This window comes from Juglans microcarpa x Juglans regia, chromosome 1D (assembly GCF_004785595.1).
Source record: "Juglans microcarpa x Juglans regia isolate MS1-56 chromosome 1D, Jm3101_v1.0, whole genome shotgun sequence".
In the NCBI taxonomy this organism is placed as follows: Eukaryota; Viridiplantae; Streptophyta; class Magnoliopsida; order Fagales; family Juglandaceae; genus Juglans; species Juglans microcarpa x Juglans regia.
Genome location: NC_054594.1, coordinates 44,250,524 through 44,267,368, shown reverse-complemented (window position 1 = coordinate 44,267,368; position 16,845 = coordinate 44,250,524). Strand labels below are relative to the sequence as shown.

Genomic DNA, 16,845 nt, shown 5'->3' with positions numbered 1-16,845 from the left:
AAAGGGATGCATCGATGGTCACACGTCCCAAGCAACAGTCAACCTAGGTGGTCAAAGCTACACAACGTATGTTGGACAAATTGAAAAAAAAAAAGGAGAGAGAAGAAAAAAGAAATGAAAGAAGGAGAAAATAAGAGCGAGGGAGAAAAGAAACAACAACACGCAGTGGGCAATTTCAGTCAAGGAAAAATTGGCTACAACAGCTACAACAACTCGGTTTGTCTCTCTCTAAATTTTATGTGAGTTTTATTTTTATTATCATAATTGATTCATGTGGTGCGAAACACTGTCTACATAGCCCCGCTTGGGCATCGCTCGAATGTCTCCATATGTCTCCATCAGAATAAATTTCTTGGCATTAAAATGCATGCAGGCTCCTCGAACCTCCGTCATCTTCGAAACATGGCTGCTCATGGGTCTCGCTGGCATGCCTCAAACCTTCGCTGCACTCCAACGAGACGACTTAGGTGCTCAAATTTCACACTTGTTATTGGAAATTATCTATGCTAATGACTTTGGCTTTTGTAGCATGGTCAAGTGCCTCGTCTTCTTGACTTCCCTCGTGCTGCCATGTCAATAAGATGGGTTCAGGCTTACGCAATGCCCGATGTTACTCCCGGGACAACATCTCTACCAGCAAACGTCAGGTGTTCGCAATCGTGCCATAACTACTGACAGTGGATTAGTTTCAAGAATGAGCCTTTAGTGTTAATGTGCTTTTAAGCTCCACCACTGGCTCGCGTTGGTCACATTGGAGAACTAGTTGTCGGGCTTGCAACCACCTAAGGTGAGCCCAGGGGGTCGACAGGTTCCCTGATCACTTTGCGTGCGATACTACAAACAAACACTGACGGCAAAATGGAAACGTTAATAGCAATTCACATCGAAAACAAAAATGTCGGATGAATATACGCTTTTTGACAACCACAAACATTCATAAAGATGAATTGACCGACTACTTACCTTCCCCGTGAGCGTCAACAGGTGAGTTTAGTTTTATGAGTTGTTCTACCTCCGTCATGGAAATGAGGCGAGTCCAGTTTTACGAACTACTCGACCTATGTCACCCTAAAGAGACAAGTGCAGTTTTTCCAGCTGCCTGGCTTATCACCACTTTCATAACGAGTCGACAGGTGGGAAAGGTCAGGGATCGTTCAGCCTCCTACGCGCCCGAATAATCTAGCAAGTCGCTTGACTGCCCGATCACCCTTGCGTGTATAAGATCTGAGCTCCACGTTCGTACCTTACGTAGTCGTGTACATCTCCCGCCAAAGCCGAGCTCCGCACTCTCATCTTACGCGGTCGAGCCTATCTCATGCGAAAGTCGAACTCTGTGCTCCCACCTTACGCGGTCGAGCCTATCCTATCTAGTCTCGCCTTTGAAAATCTTTATTGGTTTCTGCTAGCGAAACAGAGAATCAAGGACTCACTCCCGAAATTTATTTTCTACAGATTTGTATAGATTATCTCGATCACGTATTTTGTCTTAAAGATTCTCAAGGTCTTATTTTCAGAGCGAGTTGACCTTAAAAAGTGTAGGCAATTGTAGGGGATAAAATATCCTAAGCCCATAATGGGTCTCCTTGGCTAGCCCAATGTGAGGTCTTGTCAGGAGGGGATAAGAGAGAAGGAATGAGAGGACAAAAGGTTGAGAAAATAAAAGCTGTCTGTGGGAAAATAGGAGATGTGTTATAAAGGAGAGGAGATGTGACGTAAGGAAGGCTAAGGGCAGAGGATTAAAGAAAAAGACTAGACCACTTCACGAGGGTGTCTTCTAGACGATTTTAGGTCGAGACTTCAACTTTCCAGGCCACCATTAGAAGATAGATTTGCAATTGTCATTGTATAGTGATGATAAAAGATTATGAGAAATTGTAAAACAATCATATTATAGTAAATTTTCCTCTCCCAAACGATCCGTGAATGTAGACATTATGTCGAATTACATAAATTTGTGTGTCTCATTTTCTTTATTTTTCCTGTATTTATTTCCATTCAGTGTCATGATTGTATGCACGGATTCGTACAGCTACACTAGACTACAGTCAGGGACTCCAAACCACCGATCGAAACCCGAACTATATCAACGAATAAAAAATACCCTTTTTTTTTTTCCTTCTTCATTTCTGGCTCTTCCGTTATTTTAAGGGGTTAACACATAAGAGCACTCCCAATAGATTCTTTATCTTATCCTTTAAAATACATCACCAAAACTCATTTTTTCTATTTTACATACTGACTTTTATAATATGTCATCCATCAGCTTATCTATTTTTTCACTATATCATTTAAATATTCTTTTTTTATTCTTTTTAAATATTTCATTTCTACCAATAAATTTACAATATCCATATATTTTTTTATATTTGTAATTTATTTTTATATACAATGTAAAATAATTCAGTCCTATACACGTAAAACAAAAATATATAAGCCAAATAAAAATTAAAAATAAAATCAAATATGAAAAAATTGGTTTAAAAATAATTTCAAGATATTTTTTAAAAGAAAATGAAATATATGTGTTTTCAAATGATGAACAATAAAAAGAATTTACTTATATGATAAAAATCAAAGTAAATAAAAATAGAGAGTAAATGAAATATTAACAATAAACAAATTTTTACAGGATAAATAGTATTCATTATATATAACGGAATACTGTAGTTAAATGTATTTTATAATTCATTTTATAAAATCAGATAGAATTTCTTTTTAAAACAATTTATTAAATTATTTACATTTTTTATATAATAGAAAAGTGATCAGGAGTGCTCTAATAATGTAATATGGAAGGAACTATTTATCGTGCACAGAAGTCGAGAAGTCGGGCTTTACATGATGAAAAGATGAATATTCAGCATGTGCAAACAATCTCGGTCCATTTTTCCACTAACATGGCCACAAGTGTCAACGAGGTTTTCGAATGTTAGACACATCGAAAGTGCCAAGAACATGGAAAATGGTGCCGACGTAATTAAGCAGCCAATTAGAGACAGTTTACAGATGAGAAAAAGTCTTACATACAGCTCACCCGATCTTACTGCTCCACTTTGGAGCGCTCTCGACCGGAGAGGAAAACGTAAAGATAGTCATGTGCCGGTGGTCGACCACGGGTTTGACACTTTTGTTCCATTCTAGCTAGCTTTCACCTATCGTATCCATCCCATCAGGTTCTCTTTATCTTCTCTTTGGATTGCAATGCAAGTCTTTTTTAGTCTTTTTCTTCTAAAAAAAAAAAAAAAACATTGCAATGCAAGTTAATGGGACCTAGCAGCCACTTTCGTACTATTAATGAACCATATCAAATTAGACTTGGAACGCGAGACAATATCTCAAACACCTGGTGTACACCCAACATAATTTCCGACTGTGTATAATTTGTGTGAGTTAACTCGTAACTTTTTGTCTATGAAATTTAACGTTTAGCATCGATTTAAATAAACGTAATGATACTACTATATGTAATTTTTGAGTTTTTTTTTTTATTTTTAAAAAGTGGATATATAAATCTAAAATATTCGTAAAAAAATGCGTAAGATTGGGACACCTTAAAATATTATATAAAATTACATAAAGTGAGCGTTTACTTCTTAACGGAATTTTTATTATTTGTTTTTCAAAGCAAACTAGTTTAAAGTAAAGTACGTGTTAGTGATTAAAAAAATTGTGGAACAACGAACGTACAACTTCAGCATTGTCTCCGGCCAACTCTAGTCTCTGTCTTCCTTCTCTCTTATACGAAACTTGCGTTCAAAAGAAACTAAAAAAAAAAAAAAAAAAAAAAAAAAATCATCGGAGAGAGAGGTTTCAATGTGATGCCAGTGGGTTAATGTTAGAAGCAAAAATGATCTGCACACCGGCACTATGCACCGGTCTACATGGGCGTGAAAATGACTTTAGACAGTGAAATCACTGTTTAAAATACTGTTCTTGTGAGAGGGACCGTATAGATTTCGTGCACAGTGCGAGTGCTTTTTGTTAGAAGATGTGGCAAATAGTCAGTCTATTCTCTACATTTTCTATCGTAAGAAACCTCCCCATTTTCCCTACCATTTTTTTTCGAAAGGAAGAAGCTCAATTCATTGTCATTCGCCAACATTGTTATTCCCCCGTGCAAGTAGTACCAGCATTGTTGTTCTACCAATTCATCTAAGAACTAAGCCAAACAATCGTTCCTTGTGAACCTTAAATATATCTTGATGGTAAAAAATGTTACACACAAATTAGTACAACGTGTTGGGTTTGCTCCTTTGAAGTCCCACACCGGTGGGTAAAAAATAAGGAATAGGCTTCAAGGTCTATAAATAGAGTGCTTGGCCTCTTAGTTAATTACACTAAGTTATAAGCTTAATTAGTAACTTGTGACTCTAAGAAAAGTCCTCTATTAGCCTTTTCTTGTAAAAAGGAAAGATGTGAGAGTTAAAGTTTTACTAGTAGGACAACTTTGTGGGTGTCATTTGAGGTGAGGAGAAAAATTGTGTGATTGTAATAATTTTTTACATAGTGTATTTTCTTCTCTGAGTCTGGTGGTTTTTCTCCTGTTTTTAGGAGTTTCCACGTAAATTCTTGTGTTGTTATTATTTCCCTGATTTTCTTCATATTTCACCAAAAAATAGATCCTGGGGTGAATTTGGTAGGTCCAAATTCCTAACAAGTGGTATCAGAGCCACTAGGTTCTTTTTGGTGGGTGGAGCTTTGGTGTGGTAGTGTGGATACGTACAGTCTAAAGAGGTTCTGTTTAGGAGATTGGTATTTAAGTGATCCAGTGTGACCCTCCAATCTTTCTTGGGAGCCTTGAAGTTCTGTCTAGGGAAGAATAATCTTTCCTGCGAACTTACTTAATGAGTACCATTTATTTCTATGGTAAAAATTCATCGAAGCAATGTCAGGAAGTAAGGCTTCAAATTCTATCAGATATGATGTGGAGAAATTTGATGGGAGAATCAATTTTGGCTTGTGGCAAGTTCAAGTCAAGGATGTTTTGATTCAATCGGGATTACACAAGGCGTTGAAGGGCAGACCAACCCCTGAAGTCAGCAGTGAAACTAGCGTGACTGATGAAACAAAGAGCAGATCTGTAATGAGCGATGAAGATTGGAAGGATCTGGATTTAAGAGCAGCAAGTGCAATACGTCTGTGCCTGGCCAAGAATGTTCTTGCAAGTGTGTATGGAATATTTACGGCAAAGGAACTTTGGGAAAAGCTCGAAGAGTTGTATCAGACGAAGGGCGTCTCAAATCGGGTATACCTGAAGGAGCAATTTCATACACTGCATATGAGTGAAGGTACAACTATTTCAGATCATTTAAGTGTTCTCAATGGCATTGTCTCTGAGCTAGAATCTATTGGAATTAAAATTGATGATGAAGATCAAGCCTTGAGACTCATCTGGTCTCTTCCACCTTCCTATGAGAATATGAAGCCTATTTGATACATGGGAAGGAGAAAATAATTTTTTCAGAGGTTACCAGTAAACTCTTTTCTGAAGAGAGAAGACTAGGTGATGGAAGAAATGGTCCACCTGAGAACTTAGCATTGGTAGTAGCTGGTAATGGGAAGAAGAAGAACTCCATGAAGAAGAAAGTAGTCTGCTAGGGGTGTGGACAATCTGGACACGTCAAGAAAAATTATCCAAGAGCAGGAGCAGGTTCGGCAAGTGGCTCCAAGTCAGTAAATGGAGATACTGGTAATGAAACTAACGTTGTGTCTCTCTGCATGGAAGATGATGTCTGTTAAAGGGACATGTACATCCTCATGATATGCCGCTAATTCCTAAAGTTGCCATAATAGAGGATGTGTTAATGTTAGTGGGTCCACAAGTTTGCACACAGACATTGATTTGGCATTAATGCAGGGTGTGTGGTGGAAATTCATGTCGATTGCTGATGAACTTCCAGGAAAGCCAAACGTAGAAGTTGCACCATAATTTTTCAGCAAAATTATTTTCGACATGGGCCGAAATTGAAATGCTTGGAATTGGTTTATTCTGAGTGGGTATGCTTCTATGGTGGAGCATGATAGCAGAAGTTATGAAGATCTTCATTGCGATGGAGCGTGGCTGTGGGATTAGCCAAAGTCGTAAGGTGGAGATTGTTGGGTTTGCTCCTTTGGAGTCCCACACCGGTGGGTAAAAAATAAGGAGCAGGCCTCAAGGCCTATAAATAGGGTGTTTGGTCTCTTAGTTAATTACACCAAGTCATAAGTTTAATTAATAACTTGTGACTCTAAGAAAAATCCTCTATTAGCCTTTTCTTGTAAAAAGGAAAGAAGTGAGAGTTAAAATTTTACTAGTGGGAAAGCTTTGTGGGTGTCATTTGGGGTGAGGAGAAAAATTGTGTGATTGTAATAATTTTTCATATAGTATATTTTCTTCTCTGGGTCTGGTGATTTTTCTTCTGTTTTTGGGAGTTTCCACGTAAATTCTTGTATTATTATTATTTCTCTGATTTTCTTCATATTTCATTAAAAAATGGATCCTGGAGGTGAATTTGGTAGGTCCAAATTCCTAACACAACGGAGCATAATATAAAAAAGAGTAACATTAGGTACAAAATTTAAATAGATAAATTTCATATAAACATTTTATGAAAATGTGAGTTTTACTAATAAATAATAATTTTTTTATACTTTTCTTAGGTGGAGTCTACTTTTTTACAAAAACTTGCATGAAATTTATTTATTTAAAATTTGTACAAATCATTTCTCTATAAAAATAATACTCTCAACAATAGATAAATGCCCACTCGTTATTATACTATATCAATTAATATAAACAAAGATGATAAATTTAGGATTAAAAGTACATCTTATAAATTATAGAATACCTCAAACATAATAATACTAGATATAAATTTAAAGCCGTGATTCATACTAAAAAGATAATTAAAAAATACTTTAGTCATAAATAAATTATATAAAATTAAACCTTCAAACTGACGTGGTTAGATGCAGAATTTAAAGTCGTGATTCATACTAAAAAGATAGTTGAAAAATACTAGTTACAAATAAATTATATAAATTAAACATTCAAACTGACGTGGTTAGATGTGATTTATAAAATTATAAAATTATTTTTATTATAAAATATATCTAACGAATAACTATGTTAGTTATAATATTTATTTTTATGTAATTTTTTTATTTTTGTAAAAATATTTTTTATTCATTTTTATTTTTATAGTGAGTTCTACTTTTAAAACAATGTGTATATAAATAATTTATTTATCTAATAATACGTTGATCCGAGTTGCCAGCAGCGAGGCAACGCAGTGTCAGCAAAAGCAACCGAGTTCAATGTATTCGAGTCACCCCATCTGCATATCTGGCTGATAGGAATAATGGCATTCGTGTGGCCATGAATGCTGCTACTAGAGTGCTTAACTGCTGGACGTGATTTTAGATCAAATTCTCTTTTTTAATTTTTCTTATTCATATTTTTTGATATTTTTAAAAAATATAAAAAAATACACTAATAATTACTTTCTTTATCAGTAAATAAAAAATAAATAAATATATGAACAATAAAAATAAAAGAACAAATAAAACCAAATGTATGAATGAACGGTCCATGAAGGAACAAATAGAATGTTATAGTAGCGTTATTTCCATCCACATATATAATATATATAAAAACCGAGAAAGCAACTCTTAAAAAAAGAGGAAAAAAAGAAAAAGAAAAGGGTCGAACGCACTGAACCGCGTCCCACGTGTAGAAATACTGAGTCCCGAGTCCTCACCGTGTGTCCTCCCTATATATCCTTACCAGCCGGAAATATCTATCCTCCTAACATTTGCATTTCCACGACGGTCCTATTCACAGACACCTCGAAGCCCACAAAGAAGGAGACCGTTCCGTTGTTGTGCATAAAAAATTCTTCGGAAATTTTTAGAGGAAGCCGGAAATGAAACAAGGTTTAGTTGTGGATGCTGGGTTTGTATACAAGCAAGAGACCCAGCTCACTGTTCTAAAGACCTCTCTCTTCTTTGCCAATGATGGGTTCACTGTGTATGATCCCAAAGGCGTGTTGGTCTTCAGAGTCGACTCGTACGGACCCGATACCCGTGACAGGGGTGAAATCGTTCTCATGGACGCTAACGGAAGGTGCCTCCTCACTGTCAGGCGAAAGGTAATGAAGCTGTTTTTTTTTTTTTTTTTTTTTTTTTTTTTTTTTTTTTTTCCTTTCTTCTTTCATGTTACGGACATGTCAGATATATAATTTTCTGGAAAGAAAACAAATTCCCCAGTTCGTTTCTGATTGATTTTCATTAAACGGGTTTGGTCGGATTTGAATCCTCTCTGCTACGAGGGACTGTGGTAGATTATTAATATGGGCAATTCCGAGTCAAGTCGACGAGTTGTGTTTAATGTGATTTACCATTGTTGAATTATACCCCGATATGTATGAACATGAAGTGAGCCTAGATGGGTTTTCTCTGTTTTTCGTATCCTTTAATGGGTACCGATTTGATTTGAGTTAACTGAATGTGCTACTCATGACTCGTTTGCCTGAACGGTGCCGAGTGAGCTCGAGCTCGGACAGGGGTTATACCTTTATGGATGGAAGTTTTGCTAATGACAAATCAAAAGCACCTTAAAATTCTCGTTTCAATTACCGAGTGAGCCGGCTCGGTTTGGATTGACGATGGTAATTTATCTCTTTTAAAATTTAAAATAATAAAAAATTAAAAAATAATATTTTATTCAATTTTCATCTTCCTAATCTCATCCACTCGTTGATTCTGAAATCCTAACCCAAGGACTTTATTGTGAAACAGAGGCCGAGTCTGCACAACCGGTGGGAGGGCTTCAAGGGGGAGAGAAGGGAGGGCCAGAAACCGATCTTTAGCGTGCGGAGGTCATCGATCATCGGGCGTTCGAGCGTGAACGTGGAGGTGTACGAAAACCAGGGGGAGGAGTACCAGATCGATGGAAACTTTCGACAGCGCTGCTGCACGATCTGCAATGCTGAAAAGGAATCGATGGCTGAGATCAGACGCAAAGTAGATGCTTCCACTAATGTGGTGCTTGGCAAGGACGTTCTTTCTCTATGCCTCAAGCCTGGCTTCGATGGGGCTTTTGCCATGGGGTTGGTTCTTGTTCTTGATCAGATCTACGGCGATGATGCTTTTGCTGAGAGTGTGCAGGTGGAGCCGATCACAGAGGATTAGTAGTAGTAGTTTTTTGTTTTTCGTTTTGGGTTTAGCATCTAACGTTTGGACTCTCATGTCGTTTGATAGGGAACTTCTTGTCTTGGCTCAAGATCTATATTAATGTATCGTACTTAATATCTCGAATTTAAAAAGAGATTACACGAAATACCATGTGGGGTTGGCTCTGGCACTTCAAAAACTGTTTTAACAAGTGTACTAGTTTACAACTAGAACTTAATAAATTAAGCGGATTATATTCTCAGCCCCAAGTTGATCACATATTTTAAAGTGCATGCATGCCCTAGTGCACCTATTTAATTAGAAACAAATGCCGAGTCTTTTGCTTGTTGCACGTTGTAAAATATACCAGTTTTCATGGTTGTGCTTATCAAGAAAGAATATTGCTTGTTTTGTCCAGATTTTGGAAAGATATATAGAGTAGCGTAACAAGTTGGTACTGGTGCAAAAACACACAACTTCAATGAATTATCTTTTCGTAACTGCATCCATACAACACGCTAGCAAAGAAGTTCCTAAAGTTTCCTACAAATTAATATATATATATTTTTTTCTTTTTGGGTTCTGTTTTTCTTTATCTACAAATTGGAATTCTCACGAATTTTAATGCGTCTTCGATCGGTTGATGGCCTAGTTAGACAAGTTGCAACCTGGACCGTATGCAACGGAAAATACTTTTCTTGGGTGTCATTATCGTTATATATAAACCACCAAATTATTCAACGTACAATTTGTTTTCCAGTTAGCATGCAGTAAGGTCAACTTGAAACTTCTGCGAGTAGGAAACGGACAGGCATGCGGCAGATATAGAGTTGAGTTTATCTTCGGAGAAATTAACGTTCGATTAATAAATTTATATATTGAATATATTATATATATGGTAAAAGTTTGTGTAGCGCTCATGGATTGGTTGTCGATGCATGGACCACAAGCTCGATGCCTTCATAAGACTGACTCGAAAACCTCTGGTGCAAATTGTAGGTGGAGAGTCGCACCAGCTGCAGTGCATTTGAATGATTTTAGGAAATCCAACAACTTTTCTCATGTTTAAATTGTAGTGATGTCTGCCCTAATGACAGTATTGATCGTTCTTGTATCTCGATTGTGAGATTCTGACTAATCCGAGAGTACTCAAATTCCCCCTCATCATTGTATTTGCTATATAAAAAAAGAGAAATAATATTTACAGTCATCTATTTCATAAGTGCTCTTCAAACTCTTGAAAAATATAAGTAAATACAAGATTTATATAAAAAAAATTAATTTTTTAATTATGAATCTTACTCTTTTTCAAAAGGAGTGCGTGTGATGACCCATATAGTAAGGATAAAAGTAGGTAGTGTATGAGATTCCACACTGTTTGGGAAAGAGAAGTTCTTACTTTTTATAAGGTTTTAATGGGCCGGACTCCAATTGTATCATTGTCTAGTCTTTTTGGAATATACGTTATGTGATTTGGGTCTTCCATTGGAGCGTTACAAATGATATCATAGCCTATTCCAACAAAAAATGTGGAACTTGAGTCGAGCCATTTACAATAGACTGGCCCAACGAGGATGTCGGGAATTTAAGAGGGAGAGATTGTGATACCTCATATGATAAAGATAATGGTATGTGGTGTATGTGATTCCACATTACTTGAGAATGAGAAGTTCTTACTTTTTATAAGGTTCTAATGAGACTTTAATTGTATCATTGACTAGTCATTTTAGAGTATACATTATGTGGTTTGGATCTTCTATTAGGGCGTTATAATGCGTGCACTGTATGATGCTTGTATAACCCATAACTGTATCTAGCTAGCATTACTCGGGGGGAAAAAAGTCAAGCTCCTCCCAACTGATTTTGGGATTTTTTTTTTTCCAGTGGAAAGATGGTTCTATAGATGGGAAAGGCAGCTTTCATGCACCTAATTAATTTCGTTTAGAATTTCTAAAAGCTTTAGACATTGCATTAGTCCTTTTCATCCAAGAATATGGATCTCCATTCCACGAGACTCATGTACGTGGAACTTTACCTCCTAAATAACCAAAAGTAACACCTACTGTTGATTTGTTGAAGCATGAAATATTAATTCTAAAAAAAAAGCTTACTTTATAAGTTGGAGGGTTCAAGTAGAACACATAAATCCATCCTGAAACTTACATCCACCCAATTACATGGAATTCTTTAAGACATCTAGCTCCCATGCACGTCCAGCTCATATATACTAAATTAAATTGGTATTGCATGTCAATATCATAGTTTTTCTAAGAATATTGTTCATTTCCGGTGTAATGCATGGATAGTATTAATCATCTATTTAGTGAAAAATATTGGATATTTTGGTCATTTGATTTGTTAATATAAAATGAAATGATCATAAATATTGTTTATATTTTATACAAAATGGATATTTCCACGACTCATGTTGCTATTGATCAAAACTGATAAATAATTGTCTCCACCCATGTCGTTCGTAATCCTTTGTCCTCTAAATTCATTTTGTCTTTGTTAATATGTGACCTAATTGATTTATAGATTTCGTTTTATATATTTATATATATATATATATATATATATTATATGCTAGAATATTAACGTGTTTCACTTATTGATCCGTCGACGTTTTATGTCATATGAAAGGCTAAGATCTATGCAGATTATACTTAAAAAGATGAATAAGATTGTTCAGTCTCAAATCAACGTGGGTAGCGCATTGATCACAAAATAGAATCAAATTCAAGCTAGCAACTTTGAATGAATCCAAGCTAGCTGTAGATGGGCGCGCAGTAGGTTTTACTTTCTATGGACGGTTGTCGACGTCGTACGTGCATGGGCCTAGACACGAGTATATATACCACCCGAAAGGATTCCCCGCTTTTTATTAATTGTCAAGGTGTCGGAACTCATACATATTCCGTTTGATGATCTACGTACATCGTTTTCAGCTCTTGATCAATGACAACCCGGCCAACACGATAAAAGGTCGACATCCGTTGAAGCTATGAACAAAAATAAAGAACAAAGAAAAAGAGATACAGCTTTCTTATAAAAACAAAAAAGCTGTGGCACCTTCTAATTGTTTAACGTTGATAATCATGCAGGTAATTTGAGAATCTTAAACGTGTGAGTTAGATTCTTGTCCCACTAGCGTAGTTGCAAGCTGTCTAAAAAAAGTGAAAACTACTGATCATTTAAAACAAAAAAGATTTTGAAGTTGCTAATCGAATCTTACAAGTTCGACGAACGCATGAGTACGTGGAACATTGATCTATATATGCGCAAGTTTATTATGATCGAGAGAAGAAAAGGATAAAAAATAGGAAGAAGCTACTCTTTCCGCTGGGGGCTACCGCTGGTGGCTCCTGCTGTGATTTTATTTATTTATTTATTTTTACTTAATGATTAAGGAAATGTCTTTTAATAATATTATATTTTTTCATGTTTTTAAGAAATATTTAAAAGTGTTACAAAAATACATCTAAAAAAAAAGCAAAGCAAAAAAAAAAAAAATTCTGATATAACTAATGATAACTCCTGAGGTTGGGAGCTAGGAGTGGTGGCTGTAGAGCCATCCTAAAAAATAATGCTAAAGCAGGAAAAATATACACTACAAGGAACATGGCCTTTTTTGGTGACAAAAATCGCCGCAGATAACCCTCAAAATCGCTGCAAATAATCTTTCGTAGCAATTTATGTTGCGTCGGACATTCGTCGCAATTGTTTGTTAATGTAAAAGTTTGTTGGCTAGGATTAGATGATTATGACTTATTTGAATTATTGGATGAATGTAATTTGTCTTTATCTTTATCTATGAATATTTAAATTCAAAGATAAATAGATTAATAGATAAAGGTTTGTCTTTATCTTTATCTATGAATATTTGAATTCTAAGATAAGTGGTAAAATAGATAAATGTTCAAAAGATTTTTGATCAAGTTTGAATGTTCGAAAAGATAGGAGATATCAAGTGATCTGGATAGAAGATTCAAAAAGAAGATATCAAGCATAAAGAATTCGAACTATCAAGAAGTTATCCAGAACATAAGCTGAACAGAAATTAGTTACTGTAGAGAAGAGTTAGCGCGACATGTCAGCAATCCGTCAAGAGAAGTCTTCGCGACATATTCTATTCGTCAGCAGAATCCTACTGAAACTGGAACTCTTTTCAGATTGTTTATTTAAAGGATCCTACTGGTTAGGATTCACAGAGATTGAGATCTACATATTTTTTAGAGCACTTTCTAGTGCATTATTTGGTGAGAAAATTCCTTGGTGAATTTTTATATTTGTGATCTCTCTTTGAATGTGATCGTGCTTCGTGCGTGGAGGATCGTGTGATTGGATTTCAGCCTTAAGAGTTCTAGGAGGAAAGACAATATTTGAAGATCGCCAGAGGTTCTGGCTGTTACCGCGGTAGAAGACAAACGGGTCGTTTGTCTGGACAAGTAAGAGAGTCAAGTTACAAAGGTTCTGTAATTGATAAGTACTTGTAATTAATTTTCAAATAATAAGATTGACTTTCCTGAGTTTGGCTGCCCAGTAGGGTTTTACCTTTAAAGAATTTTTTAAAGGGTTTCCCTTCGATACCAATCTTAGTGTTATGCAATTTATTTATTTTATGTTATTGTTTAATTTTTAAATTAATTGCATGCTTGAATACTAACCAATTTGTTGAGTGAATTGGTAGATATTTCCGCTGCATTATTGGGGTACTTGGGTAATTTCAGTTGACTCACTTAAATGTTAAACCAGTGAAACCCAAAAATCGTCGCGAAAAATATTTATTTGCAGCGATTTTTTTGGTTGCTAATATTGTAAATTACGTCGCAAATAACGTTCGTATTTCAGTTCTTTATCGCTGCGAAAAAGTATTTGCAGCATTTTATATCTTCGCGAATACACAAAATATCGCCACAAATAGCTTCATATTATTTGCAGCGTGTTCAAAAATCGCCCTAAATAATATTTTTTGTGGCGGTTAAATTCGACGCAACTAATATATACTCTTTTGCAGTGAGTAATTGTCGCTGCAAAAGAGTATTGTAGTCGCCGTAAATAAACTTTTATGATGCAAAAATTATTTTTGGCAAACTGTACTTGCCGGAATGATGTTTCAGAAAAAAAAATGCACAAAACAGAATAAATAAAAGATATAATGCACATTCAAATTATATTCACTATGAAATTTCTGGATCGCCGCACAAATTAGCTCAAGCTATATAAATTGCAATTTAATATTTATATCAAACAATAATGAATCAACTATATATACAACCACACCACCTTATATAACCAAGAAAATCTCTAAATTCGATTCCAACATCTTTTCTTTTTTTTTTACATTACCTAGCTCCACTCAATACATATGCAAACTACTAAATCAAAAAAAACACCCAAACAAAAAAGAGAGTGAAAGGGTGCTCACAATCATCACACACCAAGTGAAGGTGCTTTTTCCTGGATAAACCAAAGATGCTTATCCAGTGAAGGTGCTTCATTAATATTCTCAATTAAAAACTCACCTCTGCTGTGTTTCTTCCTTCTCGAGCATTATAATCTATGATTTTCATCTCAACAAATTTGTATTGTTGTAGTCTGCAAGAGATTAGAGCATGGCATACATTAAAAATGATGCAAGTTTACAAAAACAGAAACAGGGAATTCATATTATGAACTGCATAGCTTACATCAAGTACCCAGCTTAGAAAAGAAGTCTATTGTATAAAGAAATGCCATAACCTTGGGAATATAAAACATCGATAAATACATTCATCCAACAACTTGGGGTTGTATAAACCAATATCATTTCACCAATAAACTCCATGTAGGTCTCTTATTCAAGCATGTGATTGACCATCATGATATTCAAGGAATATATCTCTAGTCTTTTGACAAAAAAATATTTACATCATCATTCTCAGCTAGAGCATCAGAGAAATCAGATACTAATTGAACTTCCAACTAATGTAGCCTCCAACAAAGTTCAAGCCCATCCAAGATAATGAAAATCATATATATTTTCTTGTAAATTAATACACTCAAATCATTAATACCCACTCACTTGTGGCAAAGAAATATTTTATTCCATCAAAATTTCATTATAGAGGCCCCAAAGCAAAATACATATATATATGAGCTAAACTAGAGAGAATAAATTAAAATTTGTATTGTAGAAAAACTAGGCAATCCCACTACCAAACAGATCATAAACCAATCAAATCATGTTGGAGAAGTTGAGCAGTAGAAGAAAAAGAATCATCATGATGCCAATTACTGCTCGAAAAAACTTATTAATCATCAGCTAATTATCCATGGATATTTCTCGATAAACTCAAAAATTACAGCAATTACAACAAGAGATAGTTCTTGATAGACCAGAAAATTCTAATGAAATCCTTAGTTGTTTTACTTAGTTATTAGCTTGAGTAGAAGGTAAAAAAATACATACTGATTTCTATTAGTTTAACACATAAAAATGGAGGCCTAAACATAATTGAAAAGTGATTCAAATAGAGGAAGAAGTATAATTAAAACTATAGCAGAACCTTTTTGCTTAAACTGTACAGCATGGAACAAAACAAGGCACAAAATCATCTCACCTCTTCAAGCAGTAGTTGCACGAATTATGCATGCTTCTACCTTCTCTCCACTTGGTTACACACCCAACTAAACAAGTATTAGGGGAAAAATGTAAGGACAGATGAGGTTGGAAGACACTATGACAGAATCTGTTGCAGAAAATTTCAGAACTTGGAAGTGTGTTTGCTGCTATCTTTTTAGGTGCTAAATGTGAGCTAAGAGAGGGAAAAATGATGGAGTTTTAAACTAAACTGAACTTAGTATTCTTACAAATGAAATTTAAGCCAAAGTTCCAGCCTTGTAAAGTGAAGATATAAGCTAAAAATGAAGGGAAAACTGCTGCAGCACAAATAGGAAACATCACAAATTTCCTGATATATTGAAGATTTGGGGCATTTATGAAAGTGGAAGGGAACACATTAGCTAAAAAGGAAAGTGGAAGGCATTGTCATAATAAACAAGTAAAAAAATTAGAGATAATACAAGAAACTTAACCATCAGAAGTATGGATAATCAACTTCCTACAAATTCATTGGCCTAAAGACAATAATTATGAAGTAGCCTCAAGTGGTGAACTGTAAATGCTGCAGTGTAAAGCTAAAAAGTTCAGTACTTTGCCATTGGTAATTGACATATGCAGTTTCATTGAATATAAATCAACTAATATATGGTAATGACACATGCAGTTTCAAATTAATTCAACAAGTTTACATTACTAAGGCAGAGTTATTTTTCAGGACTAGATTTTATTCAGTTATTACATAATCAAACCAAAGCATATGGGATAATTTCAATTTGGTTTTGTGCATGCTCAGACAGTCATCTTGTTGAAAATATCTAGGATGTTTGAATATCTAATCCTTGTATCATGAACCGGTTCTTATTCCTTGTGACAGAGGAAGAAGATGTTTAATCCTTGTATCATGATATTGATCTGCAAAAATATAAGTTTTGTGATTTCAAATGGTCTAATCCTAGCTCATACCAATTATGCTACAAAGGGAGAATAGGTAAAAATGGTTGTGCAAATCACAATAACTATTGAAAAATCCTTTAAAGTACCATTCACCAATACCAAGAATCAAATGGAAGGCATCCAATTGAATTCCA

The 16,845-nt window shown here is 35.1% G+C and overlaps 1 protein-coding gene across 1 annotated transcript; it reads left to right on the top strand.

The window, feature by feature from the left end:
* The first annotated feature begins 7,771 nt into the window (after positions 1-7,771).
* On the top strand, positions 7,772-9,319 carry LOC121261218 (protein LURP-one-related 12). The gene is made up of 2 exons (XM_041163466.1): positions 7,772-8,129; positions 8,779-9,319. The coding sequence occupies exons 1-2, from the start codon at positions 7,905-7,907 to the stop codon at positions 9,169-9,171; spliced, it is 618 nt and encodes a 205-aa protein (XP_041019400.1). The 5' UTR covers positions 7,772-7,904; the 3' UTR covers positions 9,172-9,319.
* Positions 9,320-16,845: the final 7,526 nt, after the last annotated feature.

Coding starts and splice junctions, on each gene's coding strand:
- LOC121261218 (XM_041163466.1), top strand. CDS start 7,905: ATGAAACAAGGTTTAGTTGTGGATGCTGGGTTTGTATACAAGCAAGAG. Junction 8,130..8,778: donor TCCTCACTGTCAGGCGAAAG/GTAATGAAGCTG, acceptor ATTGTGAAACAG/AGGCCGAGTCTGCACAACCG.